The sequence below is a fragment of the Phalaenopsis equestris genome, unplaced genomic scaffold, assembly GCF_001263595.1.
Source record: "Phalaenopsis equestris unplaced genomic scaffold, ASM126359v1 Scaffold000209, whole genome shotgun sequence".
Classification (NCBI taxonomy): Eukaryota; Viridiplantae; Streptophyta; class Magnoliopsida; order Asparagales; family Orchidaceae; genus Phalaenopsis; species Phalaenopsis equestris.
This window is the reverse complement of record NW_018164651.1, coordinates 105,597-124,669: the sequence shown is the minus strand read 5'-3', so window position 1 is coordinate 124,669 and position 19,073 is coordinate 105,597. Positions and strand designations below refer to the sequence as shown.

Here is a 19,073-nt window from a genome sequence, read left to right as displayed (position 1 = left end):
GGCTATTGTCTAGCAGACAACTGGCTTCCGTTCAGAGTCGAGCTTCGGTCCGCGAGCCTGAGGCCGTCATGGCTAAGTCCAGCATTTCGCGCCCGTTAATAACCCTCCGCGCTTCGGATTTAACCCCCGTCTCTCCATACCTCTGTACCCGCCTCCACCGGCAACACCACAGCACCACCTCTCATCACCATCCCACGTACACTTCAGGTTCTTGCCTCATCTAACTCTTCCCAACCATTAGCAACCAACGAGCGTTGCCACCCAACTTTTAGCTCTATTTTGGGGCTAACGGAGCTCGAACGCTTTCATCCGATTTCGAGTTCTGAAATAATCAAAAGCCGGCGCGGGACGCTTGATTCTGTTCCCTAGATTAATTGTCGTTGGCACTTTGATCTACTGAGGCTCAAGTCCTCTTTTTCATCAGTTGAAGAATAGTAGCCCTGTTTTTTGTACAAGGAAGGGGTTTCCCTCAACGAAGGTGAGATCATCTGGATACGTCTTTTACTTGCCTTAAATGTACTTCTCTTCTAGGTTTGATTCGTTCTGGTGCTCCGCTAGGGCTTGAAGCATTTTAATTTTAGGGCTTCCGCGGCGAATAAACTGTTTCGGACATGTCTCGGAATCTAGCAACCGCTCAGTTCCACAAATCGAAAACCCTTTATGAGAAATATGTGAGCATTTTTTCCCAGCAGTGTACTTGAATTCTGATATTTGAAAGGGTTTATCGTTATTATTATGGGTTGTTGTTAGAAACTTGGAGATGAGATTGGCAAGGGAGCTTATGGTCGAGTTTATAAGGGTCTTGACCTGAAAAATGGAGATTTTGTGGCAATCAAGCAGGTTTCCTTGGAGAATATTCCTCAGGAGGATCTTAACATCATAATGGTAACTTCATTCTCTCGTTGTCTGGATGATTCTTCAATGTTTGAAATTTATTGAGTTTTACTTAAAAAGTACCAGAGAATTTTGCTTGAATATGAATGAATGGAAAATGAGGTTAGTGAAGCGGATCACATATAGCTAGGATAAATTTCTCGAACTTCTCTCAGCGAAAAACAGTTAGAGGGTAGTGCTAGGGTGATGGTTAAGCTCTCCATCTTTAATTAAAGGTGGTAGGTGCGAATCATGTAAACAACCTATTTGCACTATGGGATTTTCCTTCAAGTCCTTTTGTGGGAGCTTAATGCATTAGGCGCACATCTTTTCTTTCATAGAAATAATTAGATGCAACAAAGAAAGAAGAGCTAGATAACAGCAATAGTACTTGGAAGGCCAGTGCAAAATGCAAATAAGCCAGAATCATGACCAAATTTTTATCTTATTATTTAGATAAAGCGGATGATCTCTTATATATTATTTGACTTGGTACTATTTGAAGTTTCAATCACGTGTTATTCTTTTGTTGTTATTTGAAGATTATTTTTCAGGATTTTCTTGCTTAAATTTGTTATGTGGCATATTTGGAATCATTTCGATTGCTTTGGAAAGTATAGAGTTTTATTTCAACATCAATCATAACATTTTTATTGCTTTTGCTCACTTTATGGAGATTGGAAGCCAATATATTTTTTTTCTCGATGCAAGTTTAATAAAAAAAATATGAAAATAAAGTTTATTTTGATCCATAATGCCTATAGTGTTGCATTGTTCTATATCGTGTAATTTTAATTATTAGTAGAGTGTTTCATTTGATTATGGTCTAAATTTGACAAAATTTTATGTTTTTTGGAAACCTGGCTATTATATTATTTTCCTAACCAAACGATACATACATTCTACTATTTAAAAAATAACATGTGATTTTATCAATTGATGATCTTAATCTTCCAATTGTATAAAATATCCTAATCTGTTAATTGGCTTCCACCAACATCAAATCCTTTTATTTAAATTCTAAGGCTGCATAAAGTTCTACGGTTAGAAATCAAAGCATAAATGACTGTTTTATGAGTATACTATAAGTAGTTCATGCATGTATGAAATATAATAAAAGTCATGAGAATATCAAGAGTTAATCTCAAATTTGAATAATGATATTAGATAATTTTATCATGATATTTATTTAGTGTTGTATTATTTCTAGAAATTTTCATGAAGCCTATGTATACCAATTTAATCATTTTGGAATGATATATCAAGTTATTTAAGCATAAAACTCATTCAAATACCATTTATATTTCCGTATTTAGTTTTTAAAATTATTCTATTTTTCTTGGTTTCTATCATAATTTGTTTCACTATATTTTCTCTAGTGAACTCCCAACTTGCTTCACCTTGATTGAGAAGTTTAGAATCCACTTAGCCTTCCAAAAATTCACTAGATAGTTCAATACATAAGTCTCCATCCTTAAATTTTGCCTTAAATCAATTTTCTATTTATAAGCTAGCTAACTCAAAACCTTAACCACTATATCGAACCGAGTTGTCGATTCTCAGAATCTTCGTCACGATTATTGATTTGACAATCAAATCCTGAAAAAAAAATTTCAAATATACTTATAAATCCAAGTAATGTGCATCAAAAAGTCTTTGGACTTGGTTTAATGTACTAACTATAAGGTAACCTTATGATTTCATGGCAGTGCACCGACTTTGTGGTTAAGAATTGATTTCACCAATGAGTGTCACTGTTGCTTAGAGTTCAAATTCAACCAAATCAATTTTAATTGATATGAAAGTTATCAATGGAAGTAAGATCTGCACATATTTTCTTTTAATTTCAAACATTGAGAAAGCATTAGAAATATGAACATTCTTTCATTCAAGTAAACTTTTGATACATCATCTAGTCGGAGAAAGGATAATATATTACCTGAGTTAAGTTCTCCATTGGAAAAGCTGCCTTAGAATTTCTTATCTTATCGGCAGCAAGAGCTTAAAACACATTTTTTTTAGACTCAAGCTTAATTTTCTTGAATCATCTCTCTTGTCTGGTACAACTTGTTTTGCTTAAAGACATCCCCGCTTATAGTCTTAGCATGTATACCACATCACTAACCGCTCTAACAACCTGCCTCTTTTAGAATTATCTATTTGGCTTCTATGACAGGCTCATCATCTGTTGTAGTAGTTTGCATGTTACCGACAATACCACTTTGCATCGATACCTCATTGGAAGATGTATTGTTAGCATTCAAATCTTGTATTTGCTTTGATTGAGCAACTTTAGAGAACTCGGTCCTTATTTTAGTCACAATGGCTGTAAGAACTTGATAAGGTGCCCCATAAACTTTCTTGGGTAGAGAAGACATTATGCTCTGGGTTAATTCACTCGCAACTTGAGACATACATGCTGAATTAGGCCTTTTGATATCTTACTTACAATTTTTCTCAAATACTTAAAGGGTGAAAGAATTGGGTAACTAATCCACATTAACATGCATCCATATTCGTTCAAGGTAGATTAATCAAGTCATGCTACAATCCTTTATCATGGTGTAAAGTCCTTAAAAAATTGAAGGCTTGAATCACTTATAACTTGGAACTCTCTCACGAAATTCACATGATGCCTTAAATTTGTCAAATCTTTTGATTACTATCCAATTGCTTAAGATAATCCTTTAATTCAAGCCTTAATAGTAAGCTGTTGACATTGACTGAGAATTTCTGAACTTTACAAAACCATCCATTCACTAAGACAACTCATTTAAATTGTACAATTTGTTCTTCATACTATCCCAGAGTCTTCAGTGACCTAATAAGTTCTTGCCGAGGGTAGTAGCCTACAATTACTAGGGAACCCGCTTGTGGTAACCATGATGCATAACTCACTCAATTCATAAACACTTGTAACCAAATCATCTTATTATTTTTCTATTTAATTATATCAAGTTACTTTTTGTTGTTCCAACTCTGCCCTATAAAGAGGAGGACCAGAGGTCAGGTGTAAGCTCGTGAAACGCGACGCCTTAATCTCTTGACTTTGAGCTATGATCTTTCTCTATCTCTAAATTGTGTTTCCTTAATAAAGTTTGACTCATTTTCTTGGTTTAAAGGGGCTTGGAAAAGTTACTTATAAACCAATCCTTTAAGAGATTTTGTTAGAATTGGTCTGTATTTCTTTCTTTCTTTCAGTCTCATATTTTGGCATTGTTCTTTTCTGAAGAGTAGTCTAGGTTTTTTCCCATTGGAAAATTTATCATCCAACACACTTTTATTGTAATTGAAATTTTTTTTGCCACTCTACAACTAGTTCTAATATTTGTAATGCGTCATCAAACACATTTTTAATAACTTCAACATATATTAAAGACAGTTCTTCATTTCTGATCAAATGAACTCTTAAGGGCAATAAAAAATATATGGAGATTCTTCTCTGGTTTCTATATTTTTTCATTAATTGTCTCAACAAAAAAATTACTTCTATAGTCGATCTTCTTCGCACCGAACTAAATTGATTCTCAAAATGGCAAAGTTTCCGTAAGTTTATTTTCTAGTTCTTCGTAACTCTTTATTATGCGACCCATTGGTCAATGCTCTTACTTTGCAAGGGATGATTAAATTTAATTATAAGTTGTACTTTAAGGCTCTATTATGAGTTAAGGATTGGTGAATATCTTTAAATTAATAATTATTTAAACTTAAAGTTGATATAATATATCACATATACGTAATTAGCCATTAAAAAAATAACACAAAAAGATTTAATTGAGGTAATCTAGCTATAATTTTTAATTTGAATTCAAATTTGAAATATAAATACTAGCATGGTATGAAATCTAGACATTAATTATAAGAGCTATATTCAAATAACATCATGCTGGCAATTTTTTGATACATAAAGGAAATCTATGCAACTCAAAATATCAATTAGCTTTGACTCAGTTTGGCTTAGAGCTCAACATCAGTTTGATTTAACTCAAGATTAATTTGATTCATGTAAACCACACATTTGTATGTTGTCTTCTATCATTTATATAGATTCATTTATGTATAAAAAGTGTACTATATATAAATATATTTATATTTCATACATACATATGCAATTATAGAACAACTTGAATTATGTAGGTCTACATTGGAGTCTAAAGACCTTCATTTAAGTAGAACTAAAACTGAATACATGGAATGTAATTTTAGTAATAGTAGCTCTAGTGACAAAAGTGTGACTTTGAGGGATCAAATTATTAAAAGGTGTGAACGGTTTAGATATCTTGGGTCTGTTGTTCAAAGCGATGGTGATATAGATGGGGATGTTAATAGTAGAATTCAAGTTGGTTGGTTGAATTGGAGGAATGCTTCGGGCCTTTTGTGTGATAGAAAAGTACTGCTTAGATTGAAAGGAAAATTTTATATGATTAGGTGGATGAGTGGCTTTACACTTAGAGACAAAATGCGAAATGAATATATCCGTGATAGGGTTGGTGTAGCTCCTCTGACGGACAAAATTAGAGAAAGTCGTCTTAGATGGTTTGGTCACATTAAACGTCGACCATCTCATGATCCGATTAGGAGAGTAGATGTTTTAGTTTCGACTTGTGTTAAGAAAGACAGAGGTAGACCTAGGAAGACTTGGGCTTATTGTATAAAAAATGATCTTATGTTACTAGAACTAAATGAAAATATGACACTAAATAGGACACAATGGAGAAAAAATGATGCATGTAGCCAACCCCACGTAGTGGGATTAAGGCTTTGTTGTTGTTGTTGTTGATGTTGTTGACATGCATATGCAATTATGCTTGGTTAAGTTGAATATAACAAATTTCTTTTTTGAGCTGTGGTCAACTCGCTTGAACTTAACTCAATTCTAGGCCTACTGATATGACATTTAAATTTAAAAAGAATGACTTGTATGATATGATACTATTGAACGTCTTTGAAATTAAAATCAAATTAAATTCAATGACTTGCGTGGTTTGATAGTTCGCCTTTAAATGTGTTTGAATTCAAATAGGAAATAAATAAATTGTCCCAAGTGGCAACCCTATAACTCACCAAGTGTTAATTCTTTGTTCAATGTACGCTACTTCAATATGTATAAAAATATTTGATTTTCCTATAGTTACCATAATGTTGAGCTTTCATGTTGCTCCAAAGGATTATATCAAAATATATATTTTTTAAATCTTTTGGCATTCTTTTCTTTAACAAATTTCCCTCTAAAAGATTTGTTAACCAAACCTCTATCGTATCTAACCCTTCACTGATTTCCCAATCTTAATAAGCACGTAATCTGAACCTAAAGCTTTATATTTATGCACCATATTTTGTCTAACTCCACATTATTTTTATGGATCAATTTATAATATACCTTTATATTTTTTTGTCAAATACTCTTTTAATTTTTATTTCAAAATTTTTACTCAATATTTTTTTGGTATACTAGTCCCATTTTCCTTTGATATGTTTGTCTTTGATTAAAAACTTATCACTTTCACTTCATATATAACTAACTTGATTTTAGACTTTAAATCTTGATCTCTTTATCTTTTTTAATGTGCTTTTTCTAGATCTTCTTTTTTTCTTATAGAGTACAATGCCTATTATATGTATCATCTAAAACCGCAAACTTTACTTTGCATACTATCCTCCTTGGAAGACTCATAGCATTTTATAATCATTATAAATTTTTGCGATATTTATCTTTTATCCCTAAAGAATTTAATTTGAATTTTTTTAGCAATCTACCTTTAAGGATATGTTTCATTAGTTTTAGTATAATTTACATAATTAGTTGTCGACTTAAACAACGGACCTCAATCTTTCTTTCTGAAGCTTTCTACCGACATTAACAATTTTGTCTAAATTACAACTACTGATGTGTTATGGATATACGAACTATTTGAAGCTTTTTTCATTTGACCTATTTAACCAAACCACCTTTTAATGTAAACTCAAGCATAATCACGAATCTCATTAGAATTATAAATCTTTCAAATGCTACTGAGTTTCTTATCTGCTTATTTGTTTATGCTAAGTTTTCTGAGATGATTGTGCTGGCGTACTGTACTGTTTGGAACTTTATTTATGTTTTGATTTGTAACAAAAAAAATATTTGGCTATTTGATTAAAGTATGGTTGTTTTTAAGGATACTCAAAACTTTTAAAAGTTGCTTTAAATGTTTTAAAAAACATGTTAATTTGTTTTTAGAAAAAAATGTAATAGCATCTAAAAAACACACTAAACAAACATGTTTTTAAAACAGGAGTAAAAAAATAAATTTTATCCAAAACAGGCCCTGACAGATCTGAACACTATGAGCATGGACTGGCATATAAGGTTTTACCAGTTTCTTGACCAACGTGATTGATTTGTTCTATTTTTATCGTGTAATTATGTTTCTTGGATATTTTTTAATAATCGCTACTTGTTTTTTGTTTTTTATATATTTGGTTCATTTGGATTGCACATTACTCATCAATCTAACACTTTTCTTTTTGCTGTATTTTTCCTGCGATTGCTACGTCTCGTGTCAGCAAGAGATTGATCTGCTAAAGGTACATCTATGTTTGCACTTAATAATCTATGCATGGCATTTGTTAATGAGTTTTAAATTTCTTTTTTACTAGATCTACAAACTACTTGGCAAAGCATCCCCCATATACTTAATTTATCACATTGTTTTGTGCTTGTTTCGCAGCTCTGCCCTAATATACACCTGATGCAGGCCAAGAAACCAAACATCAAAAACTTAACAAAAAAATTCATAATAATCAACTAATTGTCTTCCAAAGATCATCTAAATGCCTAAGAACTTAAAGGAGAAAACGGAAATAAACATTGAAAACATATACAAATCATCATATAATTTCTATCCTTCATCTCATCATTGAAAGAAAAAAAGAGAGAGTGATATCAGAATTGGGTTTTTGTTGGTCTAGTTTAGAAGGCTGGAATACAATGCGTTTATCAGAATTTGCAGAAAATTAATTAATTTTCTTGATTTTGGCCAAGGACGTGACTTGATTTTTTTGAAAAAAGCAAGCTTCAAATATCCATTTTTCCTTCATCTTTTCTCTTTTTTTTTCAGCGGCTTTAATAAATGTGCTGATTCAGGAATTTGATGTACACACTCACATAGATTTTCTAATTTGTCTGAAGTATTCCATTACATGGCATTTATAACCATTCCAATGCTATTTTTGGTCATATTTATCATTTTCACTATCGTCAATATCATCTTTTTGCTGCAGAATCTTAACCACCAGAATCTTAACCACAAAAATCACAAAAATATTGTGAAATACCTTGGATCATTAAAGACAAAGACTCACCTGCATATCATTCTGGAGTAAATTCCGATTTATTTTCCTTTTTCTGATACTATGTTCTTTTTTGTGAGGTTTCGATTTCATTTTTTGTTTAGTACTGTAATTTATGGGTTAATGCTATTTTGACTTGATCTTCTCTTTAGGTATGTTGAAAATGGTTCACTTGCTAACATAATCAAGCCCAACAACTTTGGACCATTCCCTGAGTCGTTGGTGCCTCTTTATATTTCCCAGGCCAGTGCCTTATATATTCAATATGCTGCTAGTTTTTTTTTTTTATTTTGATTCAGTGATTATTTTTTGTTGTCAATGAGCAGGTTTTAGAAGGTTTAGTTTATTTGCATGAGCAAGGAGTCATTCACCGAGACATCAAGGGTGCAAACATTTTAACCACTAAAGAGGTTATATTGCTGTATTGGTTATATTTCGATTTTATTTTTCTCTCATTTTATGAACATATGTTGCAATTTATGAGAATCTTCTTGCTACCCTAGCGGGTTTCAACATGTACGACCATTTTGTGTGTACTGACAGTATGGGATTGTTTGCTTCAGTGACATGCCATGCAGATGTAATTCTATCAATAAGTGTCGGTCATTTGGTTTGTTTACATGTGCAGACAATAAATATGTAAATGATGTTTCATGTTATTTTGCTGACCTATAGATATCACCAAAATTGTGCGACATTTATAGGTCTAGCTATTTGAACAAAGAACTAAATAAACGTTATTTTATTGATCACACTAAATTAATCCCATATAATTTGATAGATATTTTTGATGTCTATACTGATATCTAAGTGGCGCTCCCTACTTCAACCAGTCAGTTTCATGTAACCAACACATGGAAAGGTTCCTTTTTTTTTCCCTGAAAGAAATTGACATTTCTCTTCTTTGGTTGGTTTTTGGAAAGGAGCATAGATGATGATTAATGTGCTTTCAGTTTTGTGTCTTAATTGATACATAAGCTTTTGAACTGAAAAGGCTGCGCTCTGGTAAACTTTATTAGATTCTATTGGTAGTGTTTTGAAGTATCATGTTTATGAAAAGCTCTCAAAACGAAAAGCGGGAATCCCATCTTTGGAGTCAGAATTGATATTAGTATTATTGTTTTACTATTAAGATTTCAGAAATACCCCATGGCGCAGTTCCTAGTGATGTGTACATGTATTGTATTTTTGTTACCATACCTATTGGTTGATGGAAAACTTCCTTCTTATTTTTTAATTGAAAGAATATATTACATATTTATACACACTTGCAATTCTCTAGATTAGGAATAACTCTAATATAGAAAAGATCCTGTAATTAGATCTCCTTTAATTAAGTTGCCTACTATCAAATTTTCAATATACACGATTCAAATTTATGACTTTTCTTAACACTCCCCCAAAGCTAGAGCATAAATATATGTCATGCCCAACTTGTTAAAAATATAAGTAACCCTATCTCTATTAAGGGCTTTTATAATGATATCTCCTTGTTGTTCTTCAATTTTCACATGAGCTGTAGAATTTAGATTCTGTTGAATCTTTTCACGAACTAAATGACAATTTATCTCAATGTGTTTAGTTCGTTCATGAAAAACAAGATTTGGGGCAATATGATTTGCAACTTGGTTATCTGACCATAATTTTGCTGGAAGTGCCATCTTAAAACCGTCTCGAACAAGAGTAGGTATGCCCACATCAATTCACTCGAATCATGTGTCATCGTTCGATACTCAGATTCAACACTTGACGGTGACACTGGTCTATTTCTTACTCTTCCATGAGATTAAATTACGAATAACAAAGACACAATCTTCAGCAATGGATTTTTGATAAATCTTGAAACTTATCCAATTTGCAACAGAAAAATTTTCAATATTTTTATGCCCATGATCCTACTATAAAATATCTTGCTAGGAGCTTCCTTGAGGTAACATAGTATTAATTCTAAAGCTGACCAATGATGGACTGTGTGAAAGACAAATTGACTGATAGTGCTATCTGAAGATGTAAGGTCAGAATGAGTTACTATGAGGTAGTTTAATTTTCCCATCAACTTTATATATCGTTATGGATCATTAAAAAGCTCTCCATCATTGATAAGTTACTGATTAAGGGTCTATTTGGGCCAGCTGCAAGTGTTTAAAGAAACAACTATGATGCTGTTGCAGAAGAAGCTGTTGTTAAAAAAGTTGCGGCGGTTATTACAACTTTTTTTTCCAACAAGTCAAACCACGACTTTCTAGCAACTACTGTGCTTAGTCGGGTCCGATTGCGAAACACAATTTGCAGTTGCAATTTTTTGAAAAAGTGCAGTGAGACACTGCAAAGCTACCACACTGCTGCCCCAAATGCACCCTACGAAGCATAGGAGCACTGCACGGTTTAACCCTAAATTTTCAGTTTCTGTTAACAAATCCAACATATATTTCCGTTGAAATAGAAATGTACTATTCTTGCTCCTCGATACCTCAGTCCCCAATAAGTACTTCAAGGAACTTGCATTTTTAGTGCTGAACTGATTTTGAAGAAATGGTTTCAACGATAAGATTCCTTCCACATCGTCTCCAGTAATATTGATGCCATTAATGCAAGCCACCAATATACTGATTTTTCAAGCAGATTGCTTATAGAATACAATGCATCCCAAACCCTTCTGCTTGGCTAAATTTTCCAAACTATGCTCGATGGTTTGTTTCAATCCCTATAAGGGCTTCTGATGATGACATAATTTTCCAAACTCCTAAGCAACAAACCTAGCAGGTTGGCCCATGTATATATTTTTCTATAGATCACAATTTAAAAAGACATTCTTTCACATCCATCTGATGCATTGGTCAATTATTCATTGCAACCAAGGATAGGAGTTGGAAAACCGAAGTCAACTTAGCTACCGAAGAGAATGCGTCCGAGTGGTCGATCCCATAAGTTTGAGCATAACCCTTAGCAACCAATCAAGCTTTGAGACGAGCTACAAATCCATCATATTGGAAGTTAATTGTGAAGACCCACTTATAGTCAACAATCATTTTGTCAGAAGGTAGTTCAACTAGTTCCTAAGTTTCATTTTCTGTTAAAGCATTCTTCTTATCAAGCATCGCTACTAGCCACCCATGGGATAGGACTTGTTAACAGATCTTGGAATCTCAACAAAGTTAAGAGAAACAACAAACAAAGAAGAATTGAAAGAGAATAGATTATAGTTAGCACAAGGAAATGGGCTAAACACATTGATGTTTACTTTTCAGAAGAGCAATAGGTAAATCAAGGTCATTGGCAGGTGGATCCGCTGAGGAAGATGATATTGGCGCCGAACTATGAAGGTCATTTGCAGGAGGATCCGCTGAGGAAGATGATACTGGTGCCGAACTATGATCAGGGAACGAGGTTTTCTCGATTAAACATTAGTGATATGTGGTCTAGGTTGAGGCACTGGAGTTGAAAGTGGAGGTGGAGTATGATCTGAACTTATGATGTGATATATTACAAACTCATCAGCATCTTGTGAGGATTTAGGAACTGATGAATACAAAAAATGAGATTTGTTCATAAAAGATGACATTAGCAGAAATCATGCACTTGTTTAAGTGGAAAAACATATTGTTACCCTTTCTGTAGATGACAATAACCTATAAAGACACTTTGTGTGTAAGTATCACGAACAAAATAAGTTCACCCAAATATGCGTGGTTCAATAGAAAAGAGATGGTTGAGAATAAAACTTGGTAGGGTGTATGGTTCTGTAAAACAACTAAAGTGATTTGATTATTAAAAAAATATGCAATAGAAACTGCATCAACCCATAACTATTTAGGCACATTCATTTGAAATAAAAGAACTCTAGTCTTCTCAAGAAGATATTTATTATTCCTTTCACCTAATTTACTTTGGAATGGAGTATTAACACAAGAGTGAAGCATCTCGTTTTGTTTCATATACTTCTAAAAGGGCGCATAAAATGTTCTTTAACATTGTCATTTCATAGAATCTTTGCCAAAATATTGAATTAAGTTTTAATTTCGGCACAAAAAGATAGAAAATGTGATAGTTGCCCAGTATGTGATTTTATAAAGTAAAACAAAGTCATACGAGAAAAATTTTCTACAAAAGTGACAATATAGAAATCCATTAGATAAAATAGGACAAGGTCCTCCACATCAGAATGATCCAACTCAAAATTATGACATACTTTTTTTATTAACTCTAGAAACAAAATATAAACGATAATGTTTAATAATTTGACACGACTCACAATCTAAAGATGTTAATTATTGAAATTGATGGTATAATGTTTTCAACATTGAAAGTGTTGATTGTCTTAATCGACAACTCTTAAAAGGAGATAAGGGATGGAACAAACTACAGGTCGAGGTACCTTATTATTCAAAATGTATAGCCCCCTCCCAACCCCCTCCCAATTCTTGCTCTTTATCAATAATTTTCGTCATCATAAGCTCTTCAAGTAGACAATGGTCGGGAAATAATAAGATATAACAATTGAGAGCTCCTATAAATTTGCTAGTAAAAATAAGATTAAAAGTGAGTTGAGGTAAACTGAGAACAAAAGTTAGAGGCAATGTGGGTGTGTAATATTGTTGGCGCCAGAACTAAAAATATTAGAGGTAGATTCATCTACTAAAGTTACAGAATATATTTGCATATGAAAGATAGAAAATCATTTTGGATTACCTGCCATGTGATCTGTAACACCATAATCAACGATCTATTGTGTGGAAGAGGAAAGAAGATAAGTATCATTGTTCCTTAACTCAACAAGAGCAGTGTTAAATGGAGTTTTTATGAATGTTTTTTGAAATTTGATGAAGTTAGCATATTCGTCTGCAGAGATTGAGTGCCTGACTTGGAGATGCCTCATTAGTAGTGACCAATGAGCTGACTATGAATTAGAATCCTTAAATGAGGAACTGAACCTTTGGCTGGTTCATGAACAAACCGATCGAACTAGCCGGTCTGGTTCGGTTTTCAAAACTCTGGGTAGTGTGCTATTACTATCATGAATGTGGTCATATGAAAAGAATGTACAAAAGTTGCTAAAAAAGAACCAACAATTGACATAAAAAAAACCCTTCACAATGAAACAGTGGTTCAACCCATGATTTGGCTAACCAACACCGGTTCTAAGGTGCATGTCGGTTCGTATAATTTATCTTATATTGCAGAAAAATGAAAATAGCGAGCAAAAGCGTGTTCGATCCCGATCCCACCCAAGTTCAGGTATCATACTTCTCTCGAGCTTTCCAAATCTTGCCGCAAGTTCGTAGCTCGTCAAGGACATCTCACTAACCCTTTCGTCGAAGTCTCATCAATTGTTTGCCAATATCTCATCAGTAGGTATTTACCGGTCTCTTTTTTTTTTGTTCTTTTAGCTCTAAAATGTTGGTGTATGGTTAGTAATGATGTTGATGGTGACAAGCTCTAACTCTAATCTATTAGTTTTGTTTCTTCCTGATGTTGGCAGTTTTTATACAAACAATCTTTTTTATTATTTTCATAATTCATTATATGAATTATTTTTTTAAGTAAAATAAACTTTTGTAAAAAGATTTATTTAAACTAGATTGATATCAACCATTTTGTTGACATATTGAAACACCACTGAGAGGGAAAGGAGTAAGAAACAAAGTTGAAGGTAGGTTAGCTACTTCTATGCATAATGATGCTTGTATATTCTTAACAGATTGCTATTTGATAATATCTAATTTAGGGCCGGTCTACTCACCTTCAAATTATTAGGAGGATGAAATCAAAGGATAAATATTGTATTACTGGGTGATGTGAGCGTTGTAGGATTTGAATTTTCTAAGAATAATGAGATCCTCAATATTTGTAGAGATGCTATAGCTGTTATGAAGATCAGGAGACTCAAATTACTTTCAAGCAGTACTGTAGGATTTGCGTTGTTTAAGTTCACATGTGATTTATATTTCAGAAAATATTATTTATACTATACATTTATTTATATTTATATTTATGAAGTTACCTGGTTCAACCTCTGGTTTAAACTTTGAACTTCAAACCTCCTCGTATACTTGTTCAATGTTCGGTCCGATTTTCAAAACCTTGACACTACTTTTGACCTTTAATTTTCATAATTCGGAGTTCCGTTTCTGTAACCGTCTTGAGATCGAGGTTTACTTATGTCAGTATTTTTCTGACTGACAAGAGTATTAGACTTTTGTACTGATGGTGCATGAGAACTCAAAATCACATGCAATTCTTTAGTATAGACTTATCTCAGAGTTGGACATTCAGGGTCAAATATGATCTGTGATTTGACATCTTCATACTAAGAGTTGAAGATAGTTAGAAAATTCATAATAATCATTTGCATTAGATACACACATTTAAAGTGTATGCGATACGTTTTAAGCGACTGATCCTATTTGTTTAGCTCGATAGAACTCTTTAAATACATCAAAGATTTGAGAAGTTTTTTTTATGCTAGAAAACACAAAGGTTAATTCTTTCATTACATCTTTGACACAATCACAATGAGTAATATGACCATATTGACCAGGTTTGATAGAGTTTCGTATTTGTATCACTAGTTGGGCATCTACTCATCCACCCAGAATAATTCAACTGTCTCAGTTGAAGGATTTTCAATGAGACAACTCTCTTGAGAAATATTCCTTAAATAGAGTTTCACATTTTTGTTCCACTAAAAATAATTGTTGCCATTTAACTTTTAATCTGTCATCTCAGCCACTGATGAAACCTAACTTGTCACAAGGTGTTTGTGATCACCACTCATAATCGATGCCATTCAATGCTGAAAGATGGATTGCCAAAGCACACTAGAAGACAATTACTCGACGACCAACAATTCAACGATCACCGAATAAATAAAAAAAATTAAACGAACAATGCGGAACAAAGCCGAACAAAACAATTGAGGAAATCGACCTTGCTAACCAAGCATAAAATGTAACACAGATCGAGGAAATTGACCTAAGCAGACATCGATGAAGTGAGAACAAGCTGAGTCGAAGAGAAACGTTGACATCGCAGATGAAGCCTTCAAATAAGTGGATGCAAATGAAGCTTTGACTGATGTCCTAACCACATCACAAGAAGAGAAAACTTCGATTGGTGCAGACGAGACCATACGATGCAGACAAAACCTTTGCGAGTTAGGGCCGTAACTTTTTTGATGAACATCACAGTGCATGTCGATGACAAACGATGCAACAATTGATGCCGACGAAGACAATCGATGCGGTCAAGGCCGCACTCGTGTGCAAGGAACAAAGCCAAACAAAGTAATTAACTAGCGGTGCGTATCTCTGATACCGACGAAAATCTATCTTTCTTATTATTCAATTGAAAGCGTATATTACATATTTAAACACACTCCCAACTCTCTAGATTAGGAATAACTCTAATATAGAAAAAAATCATGTAATTAGATCTCTAATTAGGTTGCATAATATCGAGTTTCCAAAAATATAAGTTTCATAATATACAAAACTCAGCTTTATGACTTTGTACAACACTTGCCATACTTTTTTTTTTGGTTAACACTATTCAATGATTTTAATTTAGCTGGAGCCACCACTCTTTTTTTACTTTCTTTGTTTGAATTTTTGAAGCATCATTTATCAAATCCGTTCTTAGAACTTTTAAATCAGTATTTAGTGCTCTTCGTCTCTTATTGGTGGTTATGCTTTGCTTGTAACTAAATTATGATAGTGACATTATGCTGAAATTTATTCCATTTATTTCTAAGGTCTCTATGATCACAATAATATGAATGAATTATGTATGATGATTTAGCATGTGTTCTCTTCCGCGTAGCCAATTTTTTACCCTTCTCGTGTGCAAAATACCGGCAATTAAGTCTTCACTTTAATCACCAATAGCAACCACATCCTTTAGTCACACTTGCTCCTTCGACCATTATTTTAGGCCAAATAACAGCTTAACTGTATCATTCCAAACTGCTGGACAAATCCAAATAGTTAATCTGACTATGGGTCCAAATTAAAAAAAAAAAGAAAAAAAAAGAGAAGTCAGTTTTGTTAAACTAGAGTTGAGTTAGATTTGATTTAGTTAAATTGTGTGTATGAATATCTCAAAAAGGCTTTGAAAGATCTTTCTAGAATTTTTTTGCTCTTGGGTATCTACGATGAATGTCATCTACTTAAATTGTTTTTGATAGTGCTGGCGTGTCTATTCCTCAGTGGGATTGATTTCTTGTTCATCTCTCCTTCTTTCTTCTCCTTAGAATGGATTTTGTTAGCTCCATCTTACAATTGAAGACCCTTTGCTCTTCCTCTAGCTTTTGCTACCTTCATAATACAATTGAAGACTTCGAATTCTTCTTGTCACGACATTGCAACTTCATAATAAGCTCTGGAGAGTTGATGCCGCAGAGTAAAGAAAATTTAGGGGCCGTTAATTTAGAGCGGGATTTAACCTGCATGTAGGCTGAATCTTGCCAGACAGTCATTTTGGATAAAATAAAGCCGCTGATTTGATAAGTCCGGATTTACAGAATTTACTAAATCAAAATAAAGCCAGATGGTCATCTTTTGCCAGATAGCACCTTAGGGTTTATTTATCTTATTAAAAATTAGAATTTCAGATTTGGTTTATTTTATCTTCAATTATTATTTTGAATAACTATAGGATAAATTTGATTTCAATCTTATTTGTAATCACATAAACGGATGGGAGTTATGCCTTGTAATGAATGCTTGAATTAAATGTCAAAATGAACTGAGATCATACTTTTTTGGGTCTCCCATTGGGAATTTTCCCGCTATTAGGTTTCTTCTAGCTGCTTCATCTCTACTTCTTGCATCTCCTCCATTCCATTTCTTCAATCCCCTTCAGTTGTATGTCATTTAGTTTGTATCTTTATACCACATTCTTCCTTTTTATCAAAATATCAACATCAATATTTGATCTCAATTAGTTCGTGTTGCTATACCACTATGTATGAATAAGCATACTTTTTTTTATGGATTCAGTTCTTCAATTATTATAATCAGCGAGGAATTTTTTTTCGTTTTTAAGTATCTAATATATTGGGGTTTAACCCTCCCCATTTATGTTCTACTTGTTGTATTGCAAGATTAAGTTAAAATAAAGTGTTGACTCATTTATTTATTTATATATGTACTTTTGGGGTAATTCCAGCTATAATTGAATAGGCTATTAAAAATTAAAGAGACATTGGTATGCAGGAAGTCTTTGTTTCATCTTCCGCGTAACATGATTGCTCCATAGCTTCTACTAATCTGTTACTAACTTTTATAAAATATTTGGTCAAGATAAATTCTCGTGTGAATTTTGAGTGCTAATAATTGTAGAAGTTCTCACTTAAATCTAGCTTGGGTTATCTCTTCAAGCTTTCAAAGAGTCCAAGGACGCTGTTGTTGTTTAAACAACCTTTTCGTATTTGATCTACTTATTATGATTTTCTAATTACTCTGATGAACTATGTTTTCATTTTCTTTAGATCTTTCTAACTGCCAAGCTAACTAGTTTCAGAAAATGGGCGGATGGCTTGTAGGGTCTTGTTAAACTTGCTGATTTTGGTGTTGCAACGAAGTTAAATGAAGCAGATCTTAACGCACATTCAGTTGTTGGAACACCTTATTGGATGGCCCCTGAGGTAAATTCAAAGGCATTTCCTGAAAGATATTTTTTTCCCCAAAAATATTTACATGCAGGTTTCTTGTATTGGAATGCAGAAGGATTATGAACTTATTCTTACCCGGCTAGTTAGAAATCTATTTATTGTCAAGCTGCTTATCTTTTTTTTGGTATTTTTTTGTTTTTTATTTGCTAAATAATAAGTTGGTGGTATCCGGTGGTTTCTTCCATCATATTCTCGCCAAAATAATTTTTTCTGTGCTGTTAGTTCTATGGGATAAAGGCTTCTTGTTGTTAGTTCTGCCTTTCCCTTATTTTGGTGCTTTTTAACTAGTGCTTCTTTTCTTCCTTCTATGAAGCTGTCAAAAGTTTTATATGAAAACTTACCGGCATATAGAAAAAAATGGTCAAAGGGGTTTGTGTAGGTCCATTTTAGACCTAGCTATCTACTGCGTTCAAATTAAGTCCATTGACCACTCAAAATATGATCCAAAATATTCCCGTTGTTGGATTATTTTGGACCATATTTGGGAGTCAAGTGACTATTTTGGATCGTAGTTAAGGAGTCAAGGTGTTAAATTGGACATATTAGATAGCATGATACTAAAATGGCATCCCATAAGCTGTCTAGCAAATAGCCTAACTTTTTTCTTTTGACATATATTTTGGCGAGCAAAAACTCAAAATAGTCCCCAATTATTAACACATAACTAATTTAATACTAGAGTTTTAAAATGCTCCATATTAGTCCCAAACTTTTAAAAATTAATTCGAATCGGCCCTAAATCAAAATTTTCATTTAATTTAACAAGACTGTTCACAAATTTATGGGTAAATAGGTCATTTTAAAATTTGACATCGAGATCTCTTTTCTGATGTCCCACCCTCTTCCTATTTGCTTCCTTGGTGAGTATTTTTTTCTCTATTGGCTCTTCTTTGTTTGTTTCACTGTCTTGCAGCTTTTCTAAGAAAATATTTGCTCTAAATATCCTTAGCATGATTTGAAGAGGATTTTAAACTTCATTTAATATTTCAAAGGATAATATTTTTGTGGGTTTTAAAGATGTAGAACAACAATAAATATTATATTAAATTTATGTTTTTATATTCTATTTATCAGTAAATTTTTTATGAGAAAAAAATTAAATAAGTACGTATAACTTGATTAAAATTTAAAGACCTTGTTTAAAATTCGAACTTATAACATTTAAAATTTTTAGATTTTTTCCAACGCAAATCTTATT

The 19,073-nt window shown here is 32.9% G+C and overlaps 1 protein-coding gene across 1 annotated transcript in view; it reads left to right on the top strand.

Annotated features, from left to right (window-relative positions):
- LOC110023067 (MAP3K epsilon protein kinase 1-like) overlaps nt 1-19,073 on the top strand; it is a 98,312-nt gene continuing 79,239 nt past the window's right edge. The window contains exons 1-8 of the mRNA XM_020722287.1: nt 1-478; nt 559-671; nt 751-885; nt 7,420-7,440; nt 8,137-8,234; nt 8,358-8,448; nt 8,532-8,615; nt 17,747-17,848. Coding sequence (XP_020577946.1) covers nt 612-671; nt 751-885; nt 7,420-7,440; nt 8,137-8,234; nt 8,358-8,448; nt 8,532-8,615; nt 17,747-17,848 — 591 coding nt within the window. The 5' untranslated portion in view covers nt 1-478; nt 559-611. The remainder of the gene's footprint in view (nt 479-558; nt 672-750; nt 886-7,419; nt 7,441-8,136; nt 8,235-8,357; nt 8,449-8,531; nt 8,616-17,746; nt 17,849-19,073) is intronic.